Source organism: Simochromis diagramma, unplaced genomic scaffold, assembly GCF_900408965.1.
Source record: "Simochromis diagramma unplaced genomic scaffold, fSimDia1.1 OVJJ01000802.1, whole genome shotgun sequence".
Classification (NCBI taxonomy): domain Eukaryota; kingdom Metazoa; phylum Chordata; class Actinopteri; order Cichliformes; family Cichlidae; genus Simochromis; species Simochromis diagramma.
The window spans coordinates 21965815-21988401 of record NW_024387492.1 but is presented as its reverse complement, the minus strand read 5'-3'; the positions used below and the strand labels follow the sequence as shown (position 1 = coordinate 21988401).

Sequence of the window (22587 nt, the reverse complement as noted above, 5' to 3'; positions counted from 1 at the left end):
AAAAAGATGTTGAACAAAGGTAAATAATTATATGTGGACTTTTTACCTTTCTACCTAACATGTGATCTCTCCAGCCTGGTCGCTCACCCTGGATCTCCTCTCTGTGTCTCAAAAGTTTAAATTAGTCCAGATTGGATCAGACGTTTTCATGTCCCAGACATCCTCTGTCAGACTCTCTGAGATTTAGCAGCAGCTGTTCCTCTAGAACAGCTGGAATAAGACAAAGTAAAGCTGAACCCTACTGTGAAGCTCCAAAAGAAAAGACTGGAAAAAATAATTATATATGCCCTTTTTTAAAAAACATGCATTAGGATATAGAATCTGTACTGTTGAACCTGTAGTATAAACAGCTTGATTAAATTTACTGTCCATGGACACATACAGGTTTTTAAATCAAGTCGAATTTCATCTAGATGTGATATCCAGATAACCCGGGCTGGTGATGATGGTAATGATCCACCAGGTGAGGGCGCTCTCCCTCTTTCAGTCGCCTGCATGCGTGTGGAATACCAATCCAGAGAATCCCCTGAACAATCAGCTCACAGAGAGATGAGATAAAGACTGAACCTTCACGTTTCCATTTTTTCCAGCTCTTCGAATGAAACATGTTTTTTAACTTCTGAAATGCTTAAACTAAAACTTCTGCTGTGAGATTGCTTTGATAAACCAAAATTCCCACTTTATCTCAACAGAAAAACTTTATGGAAATCAGTCAAAGCCCAGAATGAGCGACCATTTTTCCATGAATTCAGCAACTCATCGTGTGCAGGTGCCGGAATGTATTCTTGTGTCATACTCCCGAGCTGCACCTCCGTGCGCTTTCACACCTGCCATTTGCATCAGATTTCACTTTATCTTCTCCATTTCTCTCCACAAACACTAAAACGACGCCTCCGTTCTATTACCTGCAGCTCCAGCGTAAATGTTTATGGAAATGGCTCGTCGGAGCAGGCCAAGTGTTTTCCATCAGCGGCTCTTTGCAGTAATAATACTGCAGTGTTGATGTCAGACCCGCCTTGCCTGAAGAGGGGAGGCTAATGGCCCCTTTCCCCCGCTGCATGAACCAGTGAAGAGAAGAGGGAGGGGGAAAAAAATCTAATTCACCTTAAATGTGCTGCTGCAGGGCTGGGAAGCGAGAGGGCATCTGTTCAGAGAGTCCCCATTAAAGGAACATCATGTAAGATCAACCACAACGCAATTAGGGAATATGGACACGAGTGAGAGTCTGCGAGGATCACACCTCTCACACACCTGTTGGCTTTCGGTGGTTTCTTCAAAGCACTGTTTTCATTTCAGTCCCCACTTTTAACATGAAAACTCAACTATAGAAGTGATTATTATCATTATTATGATGATGATGATGATGATTATTATCATTATTATTATTATTATGTAATATTTTATTTAAACAAAAACACTGAGTGACAGAGCAAATACCCCTGTAGTACATGTTTATAACAATATTAAAATTAAAATTCATAATATGTGACAATAATAATAGAGTAGTGTTTGCAGTATCAAAATGCATAAATTTACATATAAGTTACAAATAGCTTGCTCGGTGTCTTAAACTTTACATTAGAAATTAAATATGAGTCATATTTGTAATGTATTTAGTGGCTGTGGTTTTCCTTCATTTTTATGTTGGTACACATGTTTAAATTTATAGTGAATGTTTAAATATAAATTTAAAAAGCTTTTATTGATATCCTTAAACCATCCTTAAACTCCGTCGTATAAGAGTTTATCAGTGTCTTGTAAGGTTTCAATAAAAACATAGGATGTCATTATTAAAACTTGTTGTACAAAATGTTAGATTTTCAGCATGATCAGTTTAAGCATGTCTTATTTTATTAAATCTCCAAATCATAAATAAATCCAACCATTAATACAAATGCACAACAAATAACATTATAACATTTTACATTGCACATCTGATGATGTATTTGTGCTGTGAAATATACGCAATAAACACGTTTAACAGATAAAACAGATAACTGAACAAAACTAAATATTTTATTCTGAAATATTAGAAATTATTAAATGTGTTTCTTAAAGTTGTTTATTTGTCATTTTCTGTGTGCTAAAAAAAGTTTTAAAGTAAATTATTAATTCATTGACTGCATTAGACAACTTTAGAAAATATGAACGCTGACAAGCTTCAGAGACTTTCTCAGGAAGCAAAGATCGTTCAGCAGTTGATTTATACTCATTTATACTCATGTTAATTTAACAATACCTGCATATTAATATCCCTAATAACAAAAATAAAGTATTAAGGAGGAAATATAGATCCCAGTTGTCAACATTATATTCCGCTTACATAAGTGGTGACTATAGTCCAGAAATAAATATTTATTTTATTAATTCATTAATTTACAATCCAGGTGGATCAGTTGTTTCCATCATCAGGACCGTTGAACGCCTGCAGTACCGTCTCCGACCTATGGGGTCGCTGTGGAGTTGCGAGACACTTCAGGATGCTCCGGAAATATTCGACATAATCCGGAAAAGGTACACAATGGCTACGGGCAGTAGCATGTAGCCAGTGCATCGACAGTTAAGATCTTGTTTTAATTAAGCTGTTTTAATCATTGCCTACTTGTTCGTATTTTAACCGTTGAAATAGAAACGACTGTTTACCGGAGATGGGAGTTCCGGCATTTTTCCGTTGGCTCAGCCGAAAATATCCATCAATTATTGTGCACTGTGTGGAGGAAAAGGTGAGTGGTTAGCTTTGAAAGCTAGCAACCTGTCCGAGGAACATTATCGGGAAGCTTTTTAACACTCTTCTCGCGCATTTGACTGCGTTTTAATCGCTGCACACAGCGGGTGAAGTTACTACGGCAATGTGAAATGTTTTGGCGAGAGTGGGGACGATAAATCAAAGCTCGTGCAGTTTGTGTTTACTTACACGTGACACTGTAAACAACACTGCTACTGTGTGAATGTTTGAAACGCACGCGGAACTTTAACCTGACAGCAAACACAGAAAGTGTTTGGATTCGTTGTTTTTGTATTGTTAAAATTAACAATAGCTATAATTACTTTACTGGTCTGCTGTTAAACAGTACTGTGCAAATGTGTTGAGCCACTCCTCGTTTCTTTATGTTTTGTTGCCAGGAAGCCAGAGTTTCTTTAAAAGTGCTCTTGAGCAGCTGTTCTCTGGGTTTTTTGAAGTCTTTCAAGGTTTATCTTTGGACATTGGCTGCTTTTGCACTTCGTTTTCAATTCAGTCCTTGTACCTGAACATTTTAATTTTTTCTTTGTTAAGACTATGAAGCAGTCGAGCATAGAAGGAACCTATGTCGAGGGATGGACCAGTGTTTTCTACGCATAATGGACAATTAAGCATAGATCCAATTTTGAATTGTACCTGTGTGCTGTTTGTTACTGCAGCCTGTTACAAAAACAGATAATTTGTTCCCACGACTTTAGCTGAATCTGCAAATAAATGTTATATATCTTAGGCATTTTTTGCACTAACAAGCTGATTCACAAGAGCTATTTGCCATAAACATTGCATACAAAAGTAAAAAACTGTCTACAGCATACATATCCTACGTAATCACAAAGCTTTCTGAAATCTGTGCTGTAACCTGACATACATGTCTGTAGAAATGTCACTAGGTTCTGTGTGAGTGCAGCTCACAACAGCTGAAGATGTATTTTTGTCCGGAGTTGCAGCTCTGATGCAAAAAAGGTTATTTTTTTTGTTTCCTTTCATGTTAACAGGGGAAGGAGTGTAATGGAGTTCGTATTCCTGTTGATACAACGAAGCCAAACCCCAATGAGGTGGAATTTGACAATTTGTACTTGGACATGAATGGGATCATTCACCCCTGCACGCATCCAGAAGACAAGTAGGAACCGTTCTCAGTTTAATCTGGACATAAAAGACCGATCTTCTGTGTTTACAGCTCAGTTCATTTCTGATATAACAGAAACATACTCCCTGTTAGGTTTTTGTTTCCAGTGTAATTTATTTGGAAGTCAATAATTTCATTGAAACAGTCTTTTTCTAAATTTGAAATATTTATACAAATTTATACATATATAAAAGTTCATAAATGAAGCCATACCAAGTCTTCACTTTGTCTCTTCCTCCACAGACCGGCTCCCAAAAACGAGGATGAAATGATGGTCGCGATCTTCGAGTACATTGACCGCCTGTTTAACATCGTGCGGCCGAGGAGAGTTCTCTACATGGCCATCGACGGAGTGGTAAGCTGTTGCCGTTAACAGAAACGTGCAGTTTTTTTCACTGATGAGCATTCACAAGTGTTACTGTGTGTGAAGTAAACTTGTTTTCAGTGTTACGCCAATCTGACAGTAGCTTTGATGTAAACTAAAGTTAACTCTGCCCAGGCTCCACGTGCCAAAATGAACCAGCAGCGCTCTCGGCGGTTTCGTGCCTCCAAAGAAGGGGTCGAGTTGGTGGAGGAGAAGAGTCGCGTGAGAGAGGAGGTCATCCAGAAAGGTGTTTTATTTGCCTTTTTGACTACTGGACTGAAAATATGGGCAATATATTTTAATGTGATATTCAAAACACTGTAATGTTAAGTGCTTCAAATTTGATGCATGGGGTTTTTGAGGGCTGCGCATCATCTGTGTGTATTTTTCCCCAAAAAAACCTAAATTAACTGATTTTTAAACAATAAATTGAAAAAAAATGGCAGATATACCAAATATGATAAAAATTAAACTTGCATATGCAAATTGATTGATTTTTTTTTTAAGTATGAAAAGATTTATTAAACACTCCAGTTGAAAAATATTTTTGGACATTTATAAAACAAATGTGTATTTAATACATTCCTGGTGATTTTCTCTTGGAGGAAGATTGAAACTCTCAAAAAGAGTTTAAAGCATTACATCTGGAAAAAAAACAACATCCTGGTTTTTTGTTTGTTTGTTTTTAAACCCGATTGGATCAATTTCAGCTCAGTGTAAAAGTCTGCTGATTTATTTATTTTTTTTCCCCCCTCTGTTTCTCTCTCTGTCCAGCTTGGATAGGGAATACAGCCACATGGGGGTAACTCTGCCCTCTAGTTTCTTCTCAGTATAATATTGAGATTTATTTTTTTTTTCCGTCTACAGGAGGTTATCTTCCTCCGGAGGAGATTAAAGAAAGGTTTGACAGCAACTGTATCACCCCAGTAAGTTTACTCCATCCAGTGAAATCTTGCCTAACTTTTATTTACTTGTAACAACGTAGTTACAGGATTTGTACTTGAATGGATGATTCAGTGACTTTTCTCTGCAGGGAACAGAGTTCATGGACAACCTGGCACACTGTCTGCGATATTATGTGGCCGAAAGACTCACCAACGATCCAGGATGGAAGAATATTGTTGTGAGTCTAATTTATGGCCAGATGTTACCTGCCCACAACTATTTCTTTTATAAAATAAAATGACTCGGTTTAATCATCCTTACGTTCCTCTTGTTTTGTAGTTTTCAGCTCTTGGTATTTTGCATTTTCAGGCACTAATCTTCAGTTTCTCTGTTATCCAGGTCTTCCTGTCTGATGCCAGCGTCCCAGGTGAAGGTGAACACAAGATTATGGACTTCATCAGGAGACAGAGAGGTACATGCATTAACACTCAGAGCAATTCCAATGATTTAATTAAAGGGACCTTTTATGATTATTTCACCTCCATATTTTTATGGTTGGCTTTAATGAAGAAGCTTTGCAATACTTAATGTTCAAAATAATCTTCGTCTTTCACTGGGTCTTGGTGTAGTGCCTCAGTGTTTTAGGTCCTCTCTCTTTAAGCCAACTTTGTTCTGATTGGCTGTCGCTCCCAAACTGAAGGTTTGTGCCTGAGATGACCATATTAGGGATGTCTCATCTCGTCAGCAGCAGGATAGATTGGAGCAGTCTGAAGCTGAGCTTTGACATATGTTGACCTCATTGTTTGAATCCTTGAAGCCATTTTTATGTAAGACCGTGTTTGTGATAGAAGAAATGAAAAAAGCACAGTAATTCCCCTTGAATGCAGCTGCACTGCAGAATGGTAAATGGAAAAACCGAAAATATGGGAGGCTTCTGATGTGAAGTACTCTGAACTGTAGTGACAGATTCACAGTTCAAAGTTAAAGTGCTGTTGATTATCAGGTTGACTCTTCTATCTTGAAGTCAAATTTGATAGGTGACCTTTGATGACCAAACATCAAGTACAAGCCTTCACCCCACACACACACACTCTGTCTGATCTTCTGTTGACTCGATGTTTATGGTCGACTCTTGCAGCTCAGCCCAACCATGACCCCAACACACATCACTGCCTGTGTGGAGCTGACGGTAAGCCTTCAGATCTGCCCTCTTAAAGTCAGGATAAGTGCTCTTAATAGAAGCCATTTACCTCCTCTGACCCAGCATATTCAAGAGATCTTGTGTTGCTGTCTGAATGACTAATTTATATTTTAACCAAGTAGTTTGACCATGTGTTTTCGTTGCATGTCAGCTGACCTGATCATGCTGGGCCTGGCCACTCACGAGCCAAACTTCACGATCATCAGAGAGGAGTTTAAACCCAACAAACCGCGACCTTGCGGTCTCTGCGGACAGACCGGCCACGAGATCAAGGACTGTCAGGGGATGCCCAGAGAGAAGCAGGGGCAGGTGAGGAACACGACTCTGAAGTTTACGTCCCTGTTAGCACTGCTGTCTGAAAAAACAAAGCTTTAAAGCGTAGTTTGAAGATCCACGATTTGAGTGAAAGTCTTTGACTGGAACATTTGTTTGTGCACATTGCAAAATGAGCTGTGAATTTTTTTCAGTGTAGGAGCTGTTTAAATGGGCCATGTTTGTTGTCCTACAGGAATTTTAAATGGAACCACCTCTCAACCATGTTTGTGGTGCTTTTTGGAGCATTTTAGGAAAATTACCTGATAGTTGTACTATCGCGCTGACCTAGAAGTTTGTGGTTTGGTTTTGCTGAATGAAGTTTTAACATTTTATCAATCTGTTATTATGCAATTAGCATGTTTCTGTATCTTTGTTATGCCTGCACAGTTTACGGGTGGAGCTTTCTAACCAAGCCAGCTAGTGTTACATAATAACTTAGGACTCCACCTCTTGTCTAAATATGGTCAATTCTGGCTCAAAAAATACTGCTGAAAAATAATTGATGTTTGATGTCCCATTGCTGACGTTTGCCATTTAAAGTGCGCAGTATACACTCTGTCAGCGGACTGAACCTATGTCTGTTTTACAGCATGATGAGTTTGCAAACACGATGCCGGCGGCTGAGCAGGAGTTCATATTCATCAGACTGTGTGTTCTGCGGGAGGTCAGTCACTCAAACTCACTTCGATCAGCTTTCTTTCTTTTTAGTTGTTTATTTTAGGGTCAAAATCTCACCTTTTGTTCGCAAACATGAAATCGATCTAGAACGATCAAATTTGTGCAATCCAACTGGAAGGGTTCAATGAGTTTTACAGAAACAAAACACAGTGTGTTGCCTTTGTGGTGCTTAAAATGATGGTTCCTAACCTCGGGCACCTCTGAAACTATTTTGAGGAAGAGTAAGAAAATGAAAGAATGTTTTGAGAGTTCATTACATGTGTTTAATATATTCTGTTCAGTGTTCAGGTCAGCTTCGCTGTAAGATTTCAGCCTTACCTTGAACATTTCCTTTGAATCATCAGCTTTTCTTTTTTTCTCAGAAGTAATCAAAGACAGACTGCAGAGGAATGTTCTGCCTCTATCTGTTATGGACAGCATTTGAACATGAAAGCAGGAGCTGAAGTGTTGCTTCATTGATAAAATGACCTTCTCAATCATCTCCATTAATTCTCATGTTTTTTTTAGTACCTGGCCAGAGAGCTGACCATGGCCAGCCTGCCTTTTCCCTTCGACTTTGAGAGGAGTGTAGATGACTGGGTCTTTATGTGTTTCTTTGTTGGAAATGACTTCCTACCACATCTTCCGTCCTTAGAAATCAGGTGAGCATCAGTTCATCGTCCTAAAACTGCTTTATACAGTTCTTTCATCAGGGACTATCAATCTGAAACATGCTGTTTAAATGTGGTGTCAATTCAGGAAGTGGTAACAGGGGTGTCTGCAGTGAAAGGTTATTCAAGAACTTATTACGAAGCGCTGTCATAAGTTTACTTTAATAATACCCAGAATGTACATACAGTTACTCACCATGATGTAAAAAGGGGAATCAGAGAAAACAGTACGGTAATATTTAATGATTGGGTTACAAATAAGCCACAAATTCACAGAAAAATATAAAAAAATATAATATATAAATATATATAATATGAAAAATCAAGTGATTTAAATAATAGATTTGGTGAAATAAATAAAAATGTAATAATAATTACATTTAATAATAATTATTTAATAAATTTAAATATATAAATGTAAACAATTAAAATGAATATAATTAAATTTAACAAATGTCCTGGAGAGAGTATTTATGTATTTATTTTTTTTATTATTGGCTCTAATTACAAAGCCACAAGTTCATCTCATAGCTAATCAACTGTCAGAAATGTTATATTAAGTGCTGTATCCACTGTAACACTATTATTATTTTCTTTGTGTTTTTCATACTCGTATAGTTTTCAAGCTTTTTGTGCTGTTATTTGTTTGTGCAATATACAGAAGGTGTTTTTTTTCTGTTGTATAAAAAAAAAGATTTGAGATTTGTATGTTCAGTCTTCCATCCCTATTAATGAAATAAAAGTTGAGGAGTTTGTTTGCATCTGTGGTTCATGGTTTCGTTTGTTTCCCCCAGAGAGGGAGCGATAGATCGACTGGTCAGGATCTACAAAGATGTTGTTCACAAAACTGGAGTGAGTGTCATCATTTATCTGAGCTCTGCAGGCAGCAGTGTCCAGGGTTTTTCTGTTGGTTTTTCTTTTCAAATGTTTTAACCAACGCTGGAAGAAAAATGATATCATTGTTATATATAGATATAGGTATCATTGTTTTTGAACAATTGCACTTAATGTGTAGAGTCACCCTGTGCATACGTGCTTCTGCAGGGCTACCTGACACAGAACGGATACGTCAACCTGGAGCGAGTTGAGATGATCATGCAGGCTGTGGGCGTTGCTGAGGACAACATCTTCAAGAAACGCAAAGAGGATGAGGTGATTTTCACAACTTTCTCTCCTCAGATTTAGTCTTTTAGACCTGAGATGAAGACGAGGAAATGTTCGAGTATTTCTGCTCTTTATGAATCTATTTTATCGTTCCCGATGTCATCTTCTTTCTTTAGGAAAACTTTAAGAGAAGAAACAAAGAGAAAAGAAAAAGAATGAAAGTGAGTATGATGAAAATGATGCTGATATTTTGGCTTTATAGTTTAAATTTACTATATAGGATCTTTGTTGTGCCATCAAGTAAACTTTTCAGGTGTTTCTGCTGCTAAAGTTTAGCCTTTATTTTCAATGCAGAGTCACCTCCGAAGGGGCAGAAAACCTAATGTGTCATTTTCTGCCTAATCGGCAGATATCACTTAAAAATACTTTTCTAGTTCGAGTTGAACTCAGATGGAGAAGTTTATATCAGTCTCATGGTTACTAAAGACACTATAAAGCTATAAACACAGCATGCAATTAAAATGAAGCTGATTTAATCGGTGTGATTCGACTTCACCCAAAAACAAAGCCTAGAGTAGAAGTCAAAGTGTGACAGTGTTTCTATTTTACTTATGGCATGCCACGTTTCTGATCAGTCATCGAGAGCCTGCTGCTCTTAGCATTTCCACTCATCCTGATGTTCCCTAAAAGTATTTGAAACGACACATGCTGTTTTATTTTTGAGTTGTCATAGTTGCATTCTTACAGTTATGGGCTTGAGTTGAGATATTCTGTCCATGTTTCTGCAGGCGGAGCAGCAGGGCCCGGCCTACCTGACCACGGGTCAGTTTGCCCCTCATGCCCTGGGGAGAAGAGACCGACCCGAGGCTGTCCAGAATGCTCGGCACCAGGCCTGTGACATGAGGATGCAGTCAAACATGGTAAAGCTGGGTGTTTCTATCAGATTGGTTTTGTTTTGTGTAAAATCTTTAAGCACTGATGGTCAGTTTGGCAAAACTCTTACTGATTCTTGCGTAATGTTGTCGTGATCTGTCATTCTGAGATTTTTCTCAGAAATATGAGTTACCACTGAGCTGGACCAGCAATCCATACTTGGTGTGGTCATATCCAGCATTGTGTTTTTCATAGAGGTCAGTTACACTCAGTATTGGTTTTGTTGGGCACAATCAGACCTCGGGTCTGTGCCATTTATACCAACACTGAGGGCGCGAGTACTCTTTGCATTACTCTGAGTGATGGGTGTCGCCACTCAGACCAAACCACCACATGTGTGCTCGTGTAGCAGGAGAAGAAGTCAAGACGGAAGTTTCTTCAACCCGTGCAAGGCTACAACGAGTGAGAGGCGCGCAATAGGCCAAAATAACACCAAAAATGCAGCCAGTAAATATGACGTCAATTCTGCTGTGTGGCACCATTTGCGAGGTCGAGAATTGCAGGAATAACGGACCCATAAGTCATGTGATTATTGTATCCTGTACTATTTTGTTTGAAACCTGACATTTTATTGCAATGAGCCATGGAGTCCTTTTCCTTTCTCCCCTCAGAATGCCGCTCAATCCTTGAAGGCCATGATGAAGAATGGAGGCAATGTAAGTTGGCAGATGTATATCACTGTGTTAACACTGACTCGCTGCGTTAGTTTTCACCACCATGTTTTTTGTTCTTGGACTCGAGCTGTGCAGGATTTATGCTTCCAAATAATCATTATTTCCTTTATACTGAGCCTCAGTGGAGCCCCCTCTGTTCATCCTCTTTTGAAACAAGCGTCTTTGCTCTTCTCCACGCCCAACTTTCTTCTGATTGGTTGCCCCTCTTAAGTGGAATATAAGTGGGAGGTCACACTGAGAGTTGTGTGCCTAAGTTGACCACAATATGAGTTGTGATTTTTTTTTTTTTTTTTTTTTTTTTTTTTAAATCTATGGTGCTGGTTTTTATGTGTTCAGCATCGTTTTAAAGTGTGTCGAGTCATAAATAACCAACGGAAAACCAAACCACTGACACGCGGGAGAGTTTGTCCTCACCATTTTGATCCCCTGAATAATCTCTTGGTCTCTTCACAATCTTCTCTCCTCCTCTTCTTCTCAAGTGTGTGTCTGTTTACACCTGCAAGGGCTGGAAAACACCCAGTTAAGGACTTGGGGGGGGGGGGGGGGGGGTTTAATTCTGCTGTTTAGGTTATTGGGCAAAAGGCTTTTTTTCCTGTAGAGATTCTTCTATCAGCAAAATATAAAAATTAATTTGATTTAAATGCTGCTCTATCGGTCAGTTTGTGCGTTTCTTCTCTGCCATCATTTATATTTGGAGAAAATGGCAGCCTGTTTAAAAAAAAAAAAAAAAAACAAAAAAAAAAAAACCAGACGCACGGGCCTGAACTGAACAAAACGCCAGCGTCTGTATTCTAAAGTGTCTCCCAAGTTGGTAAATTTCCTGCCGTCGTGCAGCGTTAAATTTTATCGGCTGTCAATAGGCGACTATACATTAGCACATGAATGAAAAGAGTACAAAGGCTTCAGGGGGGCAAAAAAAGGAAAGCTTGTAGCTAAGGCAGCGGATTCAGTGTCCTTCAAACACAGACAATACACATGTATATGCAGGAGCAGCTTTACCTGACGTGAATGCATATAGTCGACTCATTGTCAGCAGAAAGGTGTTATAATGCTCAGCATTTACTGTGTGTGTGTGTGTGTATATATGTGTGTGTGTGTGTGTGTATATATATATATATATATATATATATATATATATATATATATATTTTTTTTTTTTTTATTAGGGGTGCAACGATACACAAAATTTTCGGTTCGATATTTTTTCGATACAAAAAGAAATGTTCATGCCTTTTTAATTTGTCATTTATTAAAATTATAAATATATATATATTTAACTCAAAAGTACAGTTTTTAAATTTAACCCTAACCCTTGTGCGTGTTTTTTATTTTGACAGCGAATGCGCACCTGTGGACCACTTATGTGCAGCCCTGGTTATATAGCTCATCATATCGCAGCCACAGAAATGATTTTGTCCATGAAACCATAAAGCTGCACTTTCTTTTTGCCTTATAGTCTGATTTGTCATTACTTTTCCGTTTTGTGGTAAGCTTTTCTTTGGCTGTCACTTCTTCACCCTGACCTGTCTTATTTGGCTCAGCAGAACTAAAATATATATCCTGCTGCTTTTACACACGCACTCACATAAGCTCAGCGATTCTCTGCGCGATCAACCTCTCACATGTTTAAGCTTGCTGCGGGAGATTTCACTTGTCATGTTTGCGTAGTAAGCTAACGATTAATAAGACGATGTCAGAGGAATTGGTGCACAAATTATCATCACTCACCAATCAGTACTGTCGCTCTCTATATACAGTTCGCGCGATTGCAAAGTGAAAGCAAAAAACAAGCGCAAATTCAAACGCGATTTCAATATGTCACATATTGACAGTGGCTCACCGATGCCAATGACATAATTACCCAGCTACATTTCAGAAAGAATGCAAAAGCATTGACATATATTTTTCCTTCCTACAATAGCCCAACGGGCAGGGAAGAGATAGATTTTGGTAGCCCGACTGGAAAAATCGCTAGCCCTGTATCTGATTGAGGAATCACTCATCTTTGGAAAAGAGAGTTTATTACAGAGAAATGGCTCTTTCCAAAATAAAAGCTATACTATACGCTTCTTCTGGGCTATATTCTCAGCAGCATATTAAACATATCAGGTCCCCATAAGGAGAATCATGTGCTAACGGCTGTCTAAATGACTCGGGTAAAGTTTGTAGTATGCCTGCTTGTTGTTTTTGTCGGCCTCCACTTGTCTTTGCACTAGGATGATGTCGGAGTAAATGTGCAGTCATATTCGTTGTGTTCCCACTAGTGCTTTCAGGTTAATCTCGTTGAAATGACATTAACGCCACAACACGGCAAATCTCCGTTAACGAGCTACCCCTGATCGCTCCGTGCATGGGGCTAGACGGCCAACACGTTAACGAGCTAACTGCGCTAACACACTAGCTCCCACCCATGTAATTCCAAACGCCAGATCTGAATGAGGGTGGGGGAGGTTCAATTTGCCATGTTGCAAGTAGAGCTTAACTTCTGTCTCGCTAGCTTGCCCTGCGCTCTTCCTTCTGACGATGCTGTCTGTGTTGAGCGCTCAGTGGATCTGCGCTCGACAGTGCAGCCTAGGCGGAGTAGTCGAACGCAGATTCACTGAGCGCTCAACACAGACAGCATCGTCAGAAGGAAAGTTGATAAAATAAATTACAAATGTTGTATTGTTCGATACATATGCGTACCGAACCGAAAGCACTGTATCGAACGGTTCAATATCGATACGAATATCGTTGCACCCCTAAAATATATACATACGTGTGTGTGTGTGTGTGTATGTGTGTATGTATGTATAATATATTAGCAGTGTATTAGGCAGTTTTTATATACCCTTTTTTTTAAAACGAGTAACCAATAATCACGTTTCATTTGAACTACAGGAAATATTGATCGGTTCAATCTTCTCCTTTTTTTTTCTTTTTCTTTTTAAAGATTTTGTTGCTTCTCTTGGTCAAATAATACATTTTAAAACTGATGCAAATGTACTGCTATACTAGTACTTGGATAAGAGATTTTTAAAAGTATTACATTAGTGACCTGAGAATCTGTTCTCTTCAAATGAAACAGAGTAATATTACCATCTTAGACCTGTGTAACTAAAACGGACATGGTCCAGGAATTTTTTTTTTTTTTTTGAGTTATATTAAAATGCAAAGCAATCGCTTTAGATTGTATCAGATAACGAGAATGAACGCCGACTGCGGTGGAGCACAGGTCAGTGACCATAAAGCTTGTTCAGGAAATTTTAAAATATTCTGCTATTTCCAGCGACACACCGGTTTGATGAAACTGTTTCTTTGGGGAGAATTTGAAGATTTCCGTCTGCACAGGCAGAACTGTTAAAGCTCAATGCAAACACTACAACACTGCTGCTGTGTGAAAGGAAAGACCGCTAACCTGTTGTGTTTGAAAGTGCTTCTGCTCATGCTCAAGTAGTCCAGTCAGGGTTTTAATGTTCTGTGTGTGTGTGTGTGTGTGTGTGTGTGTGTGTGTGTGTGTGTGTGTGTGTGTGTGCGCGCGTGCGCGTGCGGTGGGGTTTAATCACCCTCGGTAGTCGTCTGCAGGTCCCAGTGACAGTGCAGACAGCAGGGGAGTGAAGAGGAAAGCTGATGACAGCGATAGCGAGCCGGAGCCTGAAGACAACGTCAGGTAAATCCTTACAAACTAGGTGGGTGGGCTCACAGCAAAGGGTGGGATTACTGTGTTTTAATCTAAAGTGAATACAGAATCTCCCCCCAATTTCTTATATTTGCTAACCCGCATTAATTTCATTTTTAGAATTAATAAGCCTACAAATAAATTGTTCCCCTTTAAACGATTCAAGCAAACAAACTTCTCATGTGCACCATATCATCTTGTTCTCTTCTGTAACTACTTCATGTTTTCATTATATCCATAAACTCATGTTCCTGTAGTTTGTTCATCACAGGTATGCAACATGCAGAGGTGTACACTATCTTCTAGATAGACTTCTTCATCCTACCTGTATATGCAATAAACATTTACAGCAGGATGTTAGCTTGTGCATACATTATCTTCCTATAAATATCTTCGTCATCCATCATTTGATCCGAAGTCTTATTTAGTCTTAAATCTTAGTGCAGACAGTTAGATTCCAGACTGACGGTTTAATTTCAGGATATCTTTTCCCCCGTTTCTCCTCTTTGGCTCTATTAATCATGACAGCGCTCTTATGCTCTGCTCATTTTCCACATCATAAGCAAAGCATATATGAAGGAGCTGCTGGAGACCACTGCAAAGAGGACTAAAGACCACAAAATCATCTGCATACATAATGTGGTTCACTAGAAAGCTGCTATTCATCCACCCACTTTCAGCTTCTTTGATAAGTCATCAACATATAGATTAAAAAGAACTGAGGATACAGCTCCAGTAAGCCTGAACACTCGTGATGAACACTTATGGTGTATTTGGGCACCCCTCTTTTGACTCAACACACTTTTTTCCCCCTGTATTTATTTACAATTAGGAATGTGCACACAGGTCAGTGAATGTTTGGCTTTAAAGCCAAAGTGGTTGTCAGTGGAATTAATAAAGATATTTATTTAAAGCTTGGCATAATTTAAACTTCAGCTGTAGGCCTGTCAAGACTCCCTGTCTTACTGGGTTTATTCTTTTTTTATGATTAAAGAAACCCAACAGCACATAGAAATGTAATTGTAATCATTTTAATAACTCATACAACTTTGTGAGTTAATTATAAGTAAAGTTAATCACAATAAATTAATTTTGGTGTGAAAACAAGGTTTCATAACACAACTTTCACTGACTTCTCAGGTACAAACTCTCAAAGTGCCCACACCAAAGAGCTATGCTTGAATTAAACCTGCTTTTACAAACCACCACGACCCGAATAATACTCTGCAAATAACAAAGCTGGCGTGTCAGACAAGCTGCTCATTGGCTCCTTTCTCAGCACATTTAGCATCTCTGCTGGGCTCACACGGTGACCAGAAAACAGGCAAAACAAAACTATTTGTTTATGAGGTCAGTCATTTATTTCATCATTATTGTAAATCGGCTGCTGTCTGTCGAGTTTTCTTGAAGCTGTTTATAACTGGAGGCTCCTTCATAACCACAAATAACCTGTAATTTGAATGCCCAGGGAACCGCGTGCGTGCAGTTAATAAAACGCCTTAAAAATAAATCTGTGCAGATGAACTTCAGTCAGCAAAGGTCGCTTTAACAAACAGAAGAGGAGAGACGTGCTCATTAATGCCACCGAGCTGCACCACAAGCTCTTTAACTCTCTGCCATCTCCGCTGCGCGCACACACACACATATTAGTACGCACATTTGTACACACACTCCCTGCTCTGCTGAACAGCTCCCACTTCCCCTCTGCACGTGATTAATATGGAAAGCAGGAGCGTTCGAGTAAATTCCTCTGTGACGCACTCGTCAGAGCTGCTAAATCCATCGGGCTAAATTGGTATTCATGGAGGCTTTTCTCTCAGGAGTCGGCAGCTTCCCGCGGGCCGCTCCGAGGAGCCGCCGCGCAGATGCCGGACGACCCTGATTATGTGTGCAGAACGGCATCGCCGCCCCAAATCTACCGCGAAGTCATAGCCGTTGAACTGTTCCAGCTGGTTTTTCAGCCTATAGATGAGCCATTTATATGAATATGTTGTTCAGATTTACCTAAACTGTAAAGATTTGGTCATGTCAGCCAATAATCAACAATGGATTTGCAATTCTTGGCCATTGGCAGTATTTGTACCAGTGGAGTTGATTTCCCATATTCCCATCTTTATTACTAACTGAGATATCAAGCCTTTTGTCTGGTCATCAGTACAGGTGGGAGCAGTCTAAAAAAAATTAGACATTGTGAAGTTGTTGGAGGTGGTGGGGTTCAGACAGATGTTACTGATGTTGAATGAAAGCATGTTAGTGGAAGTCTGGAGCAGTGCGCAAATTAATCCACATTTTAACCCCCAAAATGTTGCATTGGGCAGAATTCCCTCAAATGAGATTTTATTTAAAGGTCAGTGTTGGGAAGGTGGGTGTTGATGCCTAATTAACTACTCCAAAGGTCATTTCCTGGGCTTTTGGACAGTCCACTGGTAAATATGAAATTTGACTGGCTGTGGTAGTTGACATTGTTCCGATGGATGGAAGAAAAACAAGCAAAACAAAATGCAGAGCACTTACCATCAACTTCCCCGTGCCACATTTTCTGGCTGTACTACTACTAGCTAAGACTGATTTGTGCACGCACGCTGACAGAGATACTTGTTAATTATTATTCATTTGAATTCTTAAGGAGACTGATGACTAAATTACTTAATAATAACCCCACAGTGTGGTTTCCAGTAAGATGACTTAAATCTCAGAGTGTTTGGGCCTGTGTGTAATGTCTTTCTTGGTCAGTGCTGTTGGTGAAGAAGTTAGTTCAATCTTCTGAGTGAGTGTGACCACCCCTTTGTGTCCTGCAGGTTGTGGGAGGAAGGCTGGAAGCAGAGGTACTACAAGAACAAGTTTGACGTGGACGCAACAGATGAGGATTTCAGGCGGAAGGTGGTCCAGTCGTACGTGGAGGGTCTCTGCTGGGTACTGCGCTACTATTACCAGGTAACTGAAGTCACACGGTGGGTTCAGTACTGTGTACAAACAAGCATGTCTTCAGCAGCGATGTGTTCTTTTTTTTTTTTTTTTTTCGTTTTTTTCTTTTCCTGCTGAGAAACATATTCTCACTGGTTTATAAAGCCTTTACTTCACCCAAATGCTAGCTTTAGAAACCGTTTAATAGTTTTCTTTGAACTTTGAACCCCGAGCTTTCATTACATACCACGATCCAAGCTAAATTTCCACCTTTACAAATGGAGAGGCAGGTGTATTTAGTCCTTTTTTTTGATGAATTTATGCACAACATCAACCTTTCTGATCCTGTTTCTGAGTTACAGAATCAAATTATGTTAAGTTCCCAAATATTGCTGGTAAGGTTAAGAGTTTATTTTTCAGAGCAGTGCTTCTCTCCTTGAACTTCCACATACTCGTCTTTCAGCGGTTCTTTTTCCTCTTTTTTTGTAACATTTTTTTTTAGTTAAGGTCTTATTTATACATGTGTAAAAAGATTAATCACGTTAAGTTCTTGCTAACAAAAGTTAACGATAGCTTTCGTAAAATTAAATCAAGAGTGTGGCTGCCACAAGGTGAATTCTAACTTTTGGATATTTTAGCTTTCATGTAGACACTGAGGGGAAAGATTTAAGGTGAATGATGCACAGAGCAGAACTTTGTGCTAACAGTGCAAACAAAGACTGAGAAAATCACTAAAGTTTTTGAGGGGAAGCTAAAGGATAAGGATGCTTTTTTTCTTTTTCTTGTCATTTCGCGACCAGAACCTGTGTTTGACACAGAAACCTCACATTCTCTGTAAAGGTGATCCTGTAAGGCACATCGACTGAGTAACATGGATAAAGCCATTTATAGAATAGAATAGAATATAAAGCTTTGTCATTGTGTTCAGCATACAGTGAGATAGGGCTGCTCAATTAATCGAATTTTAATCACGATTACGATCTGGGCTTTCAACGATCATTAAAAATGACTGAGCCGATTATTAGCCCCTCCCTCATGCTTTACTCTCGCGCTGCTCCGTGTGGCAAATCGAGCGCACCTCTCTGCATTTCGAACAGCATCACAACAATTAAGAGGACCCGAGGGAAGCTCGGAAAGCTAAGCAGAAGTTATTTGGAGAGGAGAGTGACTGCCGTTGGTTGAAAAGAGAGGTAAAAAAAAACTTCAGTGGTGTGGAAACATTATGGGTTCGCGGAGTCAGACGTGGATCAAGTAGACACAGTGTGTAAACTTTGCTACGGTGTCATAGCTGCGCCACAGACCAGCACTGCAAAGTTCACTAAACATAGATGTTTACATTTTTCATTAATTTTTTTATATTGCAAACATTTGCACTGTTATCAGTATTTGCACACTATTTTATATTATTTTTTAAAGTCATTATTCAATACATTGTTATTGTTAACCCTTTAGAATCGGAACCGCGTAAGCTAGCGCAATAATTTTTTTTGCATATGAAACCAGAGGAGTTGTGCTTACATCTTATGCCATCAGCTTGTCCTCGGTCAGGTTTCCTTTCACATAAAGCTTTGCAAAAATTGCATAAAAAGCGCTTGCAGGAACAAAAACATAATATTCCAGAAACATGCTTTGCCGATCCGATCAGCTGTTCATAACACTTCCCACATTGAAAAAGACGTCAACGCGAACTATCGCATGTCCGCCATTTCCTGTCCGAAACCGGAAGTGACGTCATTTTCGCGGAAAATGTAGTTTTTTTACTTGTAGGCCTTAAAAGCCAGTATAGGCTTTGGCTCTATACTTTTCTGTATAGTTTCTGGGATGCTTAGAACTCGAATTGCACTGCTGGAAATAGTTTATTTTGATGCACATGCTGTTTTCTTTGCAAATTTGCATCATAGGATTGTTTTTTGTTTTTCCTGCAGTATATAAAAATTGCTGTATCTCCAAAATAAAACTATGAAGACACTCAAAATAAATTTCCTGTGGTGGGAAACTATTTTTTGCAACTTTTTTGTATTTAAAGTTTTGAGGGATAAACCTCTTAAATTTCCCCAAGTAGAAATATATGTAACAAAAACGATTTTCAATTTATTTGTAGTTTATTGCACTTTTTTGCAATTAATGTAATTACTATGGACTTAATGCATACATACTATTAAAATATGGGCTATAACAGTTGTATTGATGTATAGCAACTTGAAATGCTCCCAAAAATGGCACTACAACATGTATAAATAAATAAATAATAATATAAGCTCTGACGGACTTGGTTCTATGGTAGGTCTTAAAGGGTTAAATAAATATCGTCAAATAATCGAGATCTCAATTTCATTGAAAATAATCGTGATTATCACTTTTGCCATAATCGAGCAGCCCTACAGTGAGAGTCTCTGTCTTGCTCTATAAGAATAAGGACTATTCTGAACTGTGAATTTGATTCTTGGACTCTACTAGAGTAGAGTCCAAGAATCAAAATATGGAAATGAGTAGAATCAGATCAGAACCACTTGCTTGTTGTTTTTGAAAATGATTTGCATTTGAATAGGACTCGGAGGAAAAATGTTGTGTGATGATTGAAAACATGAAAATAAAAGATCGCTACAGCTTAATCTTTAATCCTGCCTGTCCACACACCTGATAGGAAGTAAACCAAAACCTTAATGAGGAGTCGGTACACTTATTGTTGCTGAGCAAACATGTCTGACACAGAAATGCGACCTTCACTTCCCACAACTCACCTCTGAGGTAACAAGGTCCTCTGATAAATCCTCCTCACAAGTGAAGTTAACCCAGGGACTGATATGTGTTTCGTTGCATTTAGATGAAGCCTTCTGACATGAATGACTCTTTCTTTTATTATTTACTATGTTTTTATTTTAGTTTTACTTATTTACACGAAATAAACTCGTGCTCATCTCACACTGAGATCTGCTGCTGTTGTTTGCAGTGTGATTATACACGAATCATTGTAGTGTTGTAAAATATTGATCTTTATGTTGAAATGAAATAATCAGCTGGGGTCCCTCTCCAGGAGAGCCAGGGCACCTCAGGCTGAGCCGGGGGGGATTTGTCCTGGCTGATTGTGCTCCCCTCGTATGCACACTCTGTCGACTCCACACGCTCGCCAATCCAAAGCCCGTCTCAGGGGGCCGCTCTGAGTGAATTCATTAGCGGGCCCTCGACGGACGGAGACGTGTCTGCTCTTCGCTGCCACACATTCACGCTTCTCCTCGCCACTGACGGAGTTAAGATCACGCACACCTCACCAAGTGATCGGGGAAGACAGAGCTCAGTTTATCCCCGTTCTGTCTCTGCTTTTCATCATAAGGGCGAAAAACCGATTTTTTTTTTCCCTCCAGTAATCTGTTGGATGTACAGAAAAGGTCTCCTCTGCCAATAATTCATTTCTTTACAACCGAATGGCCACAAATGACAGTTTTCCAACTAGCAGGCGGTTCTCTAATGGCAGTTTGAATGTTCATGCTTTGTTGACACTGGTGATTTAACTTTTTAGTATTTTTATTGTAATTTGCGGCGGTGCATGCAGATGTTAATGGGCTCTATAGCATTACAGGGCTGACAGGCAATTTTGAAGGGCAAAGTTGTCGGGGTAAAAGTCAACGAAGGGAGAAACCTGTGTCCAAAAATGTTGTTTTATTTCAGGCTGAATGGAAACTGAGCTTTATTTCTTCAGTTTAAAGAAGGTTGAGCTGTTTCCTGATTTCTCTACATTTCACGGCTGATGGACCCGAGTGTTCCCAGCATTGTGACCTTTTCTGATTTAGTTGAGCTGTACAAAAAACAAACCATATGAAAGTTATCTAATGAGCGCATATTGAAAAATAAATCTAAGCAGAATGTTTGTGGTGAGCCCTGACACATTTCAAATCTCCTTAAGGATTTGATGTTGCTCATCAGTGGTGATAATTATACAGGGTGAGTTTTGTTGTTCTTATAACTTAAAATGGAGATGATCAGTTTAAAATGTTTGTTTAAAAATTTTGGTAATCACTGGGGTAATATTACTGTAATCTTTCTTGAGTCATCTGTCATTTTTCTTCAGTATTTTTATTGGTTTTTGTTTAAGAAATAACAAAAAACTTGAGCAGCTGGATAGTAACTGGATCCTAAGTCAACTAATTCAGACGTACTTTCATACTCGCAGTCGTTAAACATGCACAGATTATGAACCAATGAAATATCAAATTTTAAAATGGTTACATGAATAAATGTCCCACATTTTTACAGATGTCTGCTTTCCAGTTTGAGAAACAAATCATACATCGATCACTCAATGTCGATGTTAATAACCAGTGAACAAATGATATTTTGTGGATATTTCAGTGCCTCCCAAATAATTTTAGTGAAATGTCATAAAATAGTTTTCTTTTCAACATGTGGATTTTAAATCAGTAAATTCAGTTTATTTAAAAAAAAAAAAAAAAAAAAAAAAGATCTGTTAATGAATTTTTGATTATTTGACTCACTAATGTGAACACAGTTTGAATAAATCACCCATTTATATATTTAAACTGAAAGGTCTGTGTATGTTGAATCTGTGGCTCCTTCATGTACTTAATAACATATTGAGGTAAAAACTTTCACTTCCTGTTGTCAGCTGTTCTGAGTCAGGACAGTAAATGTATATATATATATATTTTTTTTTCCCCCCCTTGTTGCTGCAGTTCGTGATCTTTGACCCTGCCAGCCTCCGCCACAAATGAACCGAGTCCTTGAGACAAAACATTTTGCCATATTACCATAAATGATCTGTGCGATCGTCCGAATGTGGCGATCAGAGCCTCCTCTGCCTTTTATCATGGTAAAAGGACCGTATTATCATTTGAATGACCACCTTTAATAATAGAGTGCTGGGCTTTAAAGCTGAGATTGGCTGAGATGCGAGGATTGGTGGATTTACCGGAGGACCTCGTTTTCTCAAAGGTGGATTGTGGGAAGTGAAGGTTGTTCTTTGGTGCGAGGCATGTTTGCTCAGGAAGGATAAGTGGTCCAACTGCATGGTGACGACTTTTTTTTTTTTCTTTCCCCAGAGCTTTTTTCTTCTTTGTCAGCAAACATTTCTGAAACACAGAACAGAGGAAGGTGATTACATTTTAGATGCAAGAGCCTCTCAGCAGGTGTGGGAGAGATTTATTTATTTTTTTTCCCTCAGAGGCATCATGGTTTGAACTACAGTCTAGTTTTAGGTTTTTTTTTCCTCATTCTTGTTGTTTAACCATCAAGCCAAAAAAAATCTGGCATGTCTGAAAGTGTAGAAAGTTTGAATAAAAAGCAAAAGCTGCCTGAGGATTCAGTGAAAGGTTTAAAATGTCAGCACTGCCACCTTAG

General features: G+C 38.9%; 1 protein-coding gene across 1 annotated transcript in view; it reads left to right on the top strand.

The window, feature by feature from the left end:
• Positions 1–2500: 2500 nt before the first annotated feature.
• xrn2 (5'-3' exoribonuclease 2) overlaps positions 2501–22587 on the top strand; it is a 46436-nt gene continuing 26349 nt past the window's right edge. The window contains exons 1-18 of the mRNA XM_040017369.1: positions 2501–2723; positions 3736–3863; positions 4113–4224; positions 4369–4480; positions 5101–5159; positions 5267–5356; positions 5518–5590; positions 6257–6307; positions 6471–6628; positions 7224–7298; positions 7820–7953; positions 8757–8814; positions 9007–9114; positions 9243–9287; positions 9855–9986; positions 10611–10655; positions 14228–14322; positions 17130–17265. Of these exons, the coding sequence (XP_039873303.1) occupies positions 2649–2723; positions 3736–3863; positions 4113–4224; positions 4369–4480; positions 5101–5159; positions 5267–5356; positions 5518–5590; positions 6257–6307; positions 6471–6628; positions 7224–7298; positions 7820–7953; positions 8757–8814; positions 9007–9114; positions 9243–9287; positions 9855–9986; positions 10611–10655; positions 14228–14322; positions 17130–17265 (1686 nt within the window). The 5' untranslated portion in view covers positions 2501–2648. The remainder of the gene's footprint in view (positions 2724–3735; positions 3864–4112; positions 4225–4368; positions 4481–5100; positions 5160–5266; positions 5357–5517; positions 5591–6256; positions 6308–6470; positions 6629–7223; positions 7299–7819; positions 7954–8756; positions 8815–9006; positions 9115–9242; positions 9288–9854; positions 9987–10610; positions 10656–14227; positions 14323–17129; positions 17266–22587) is intronic.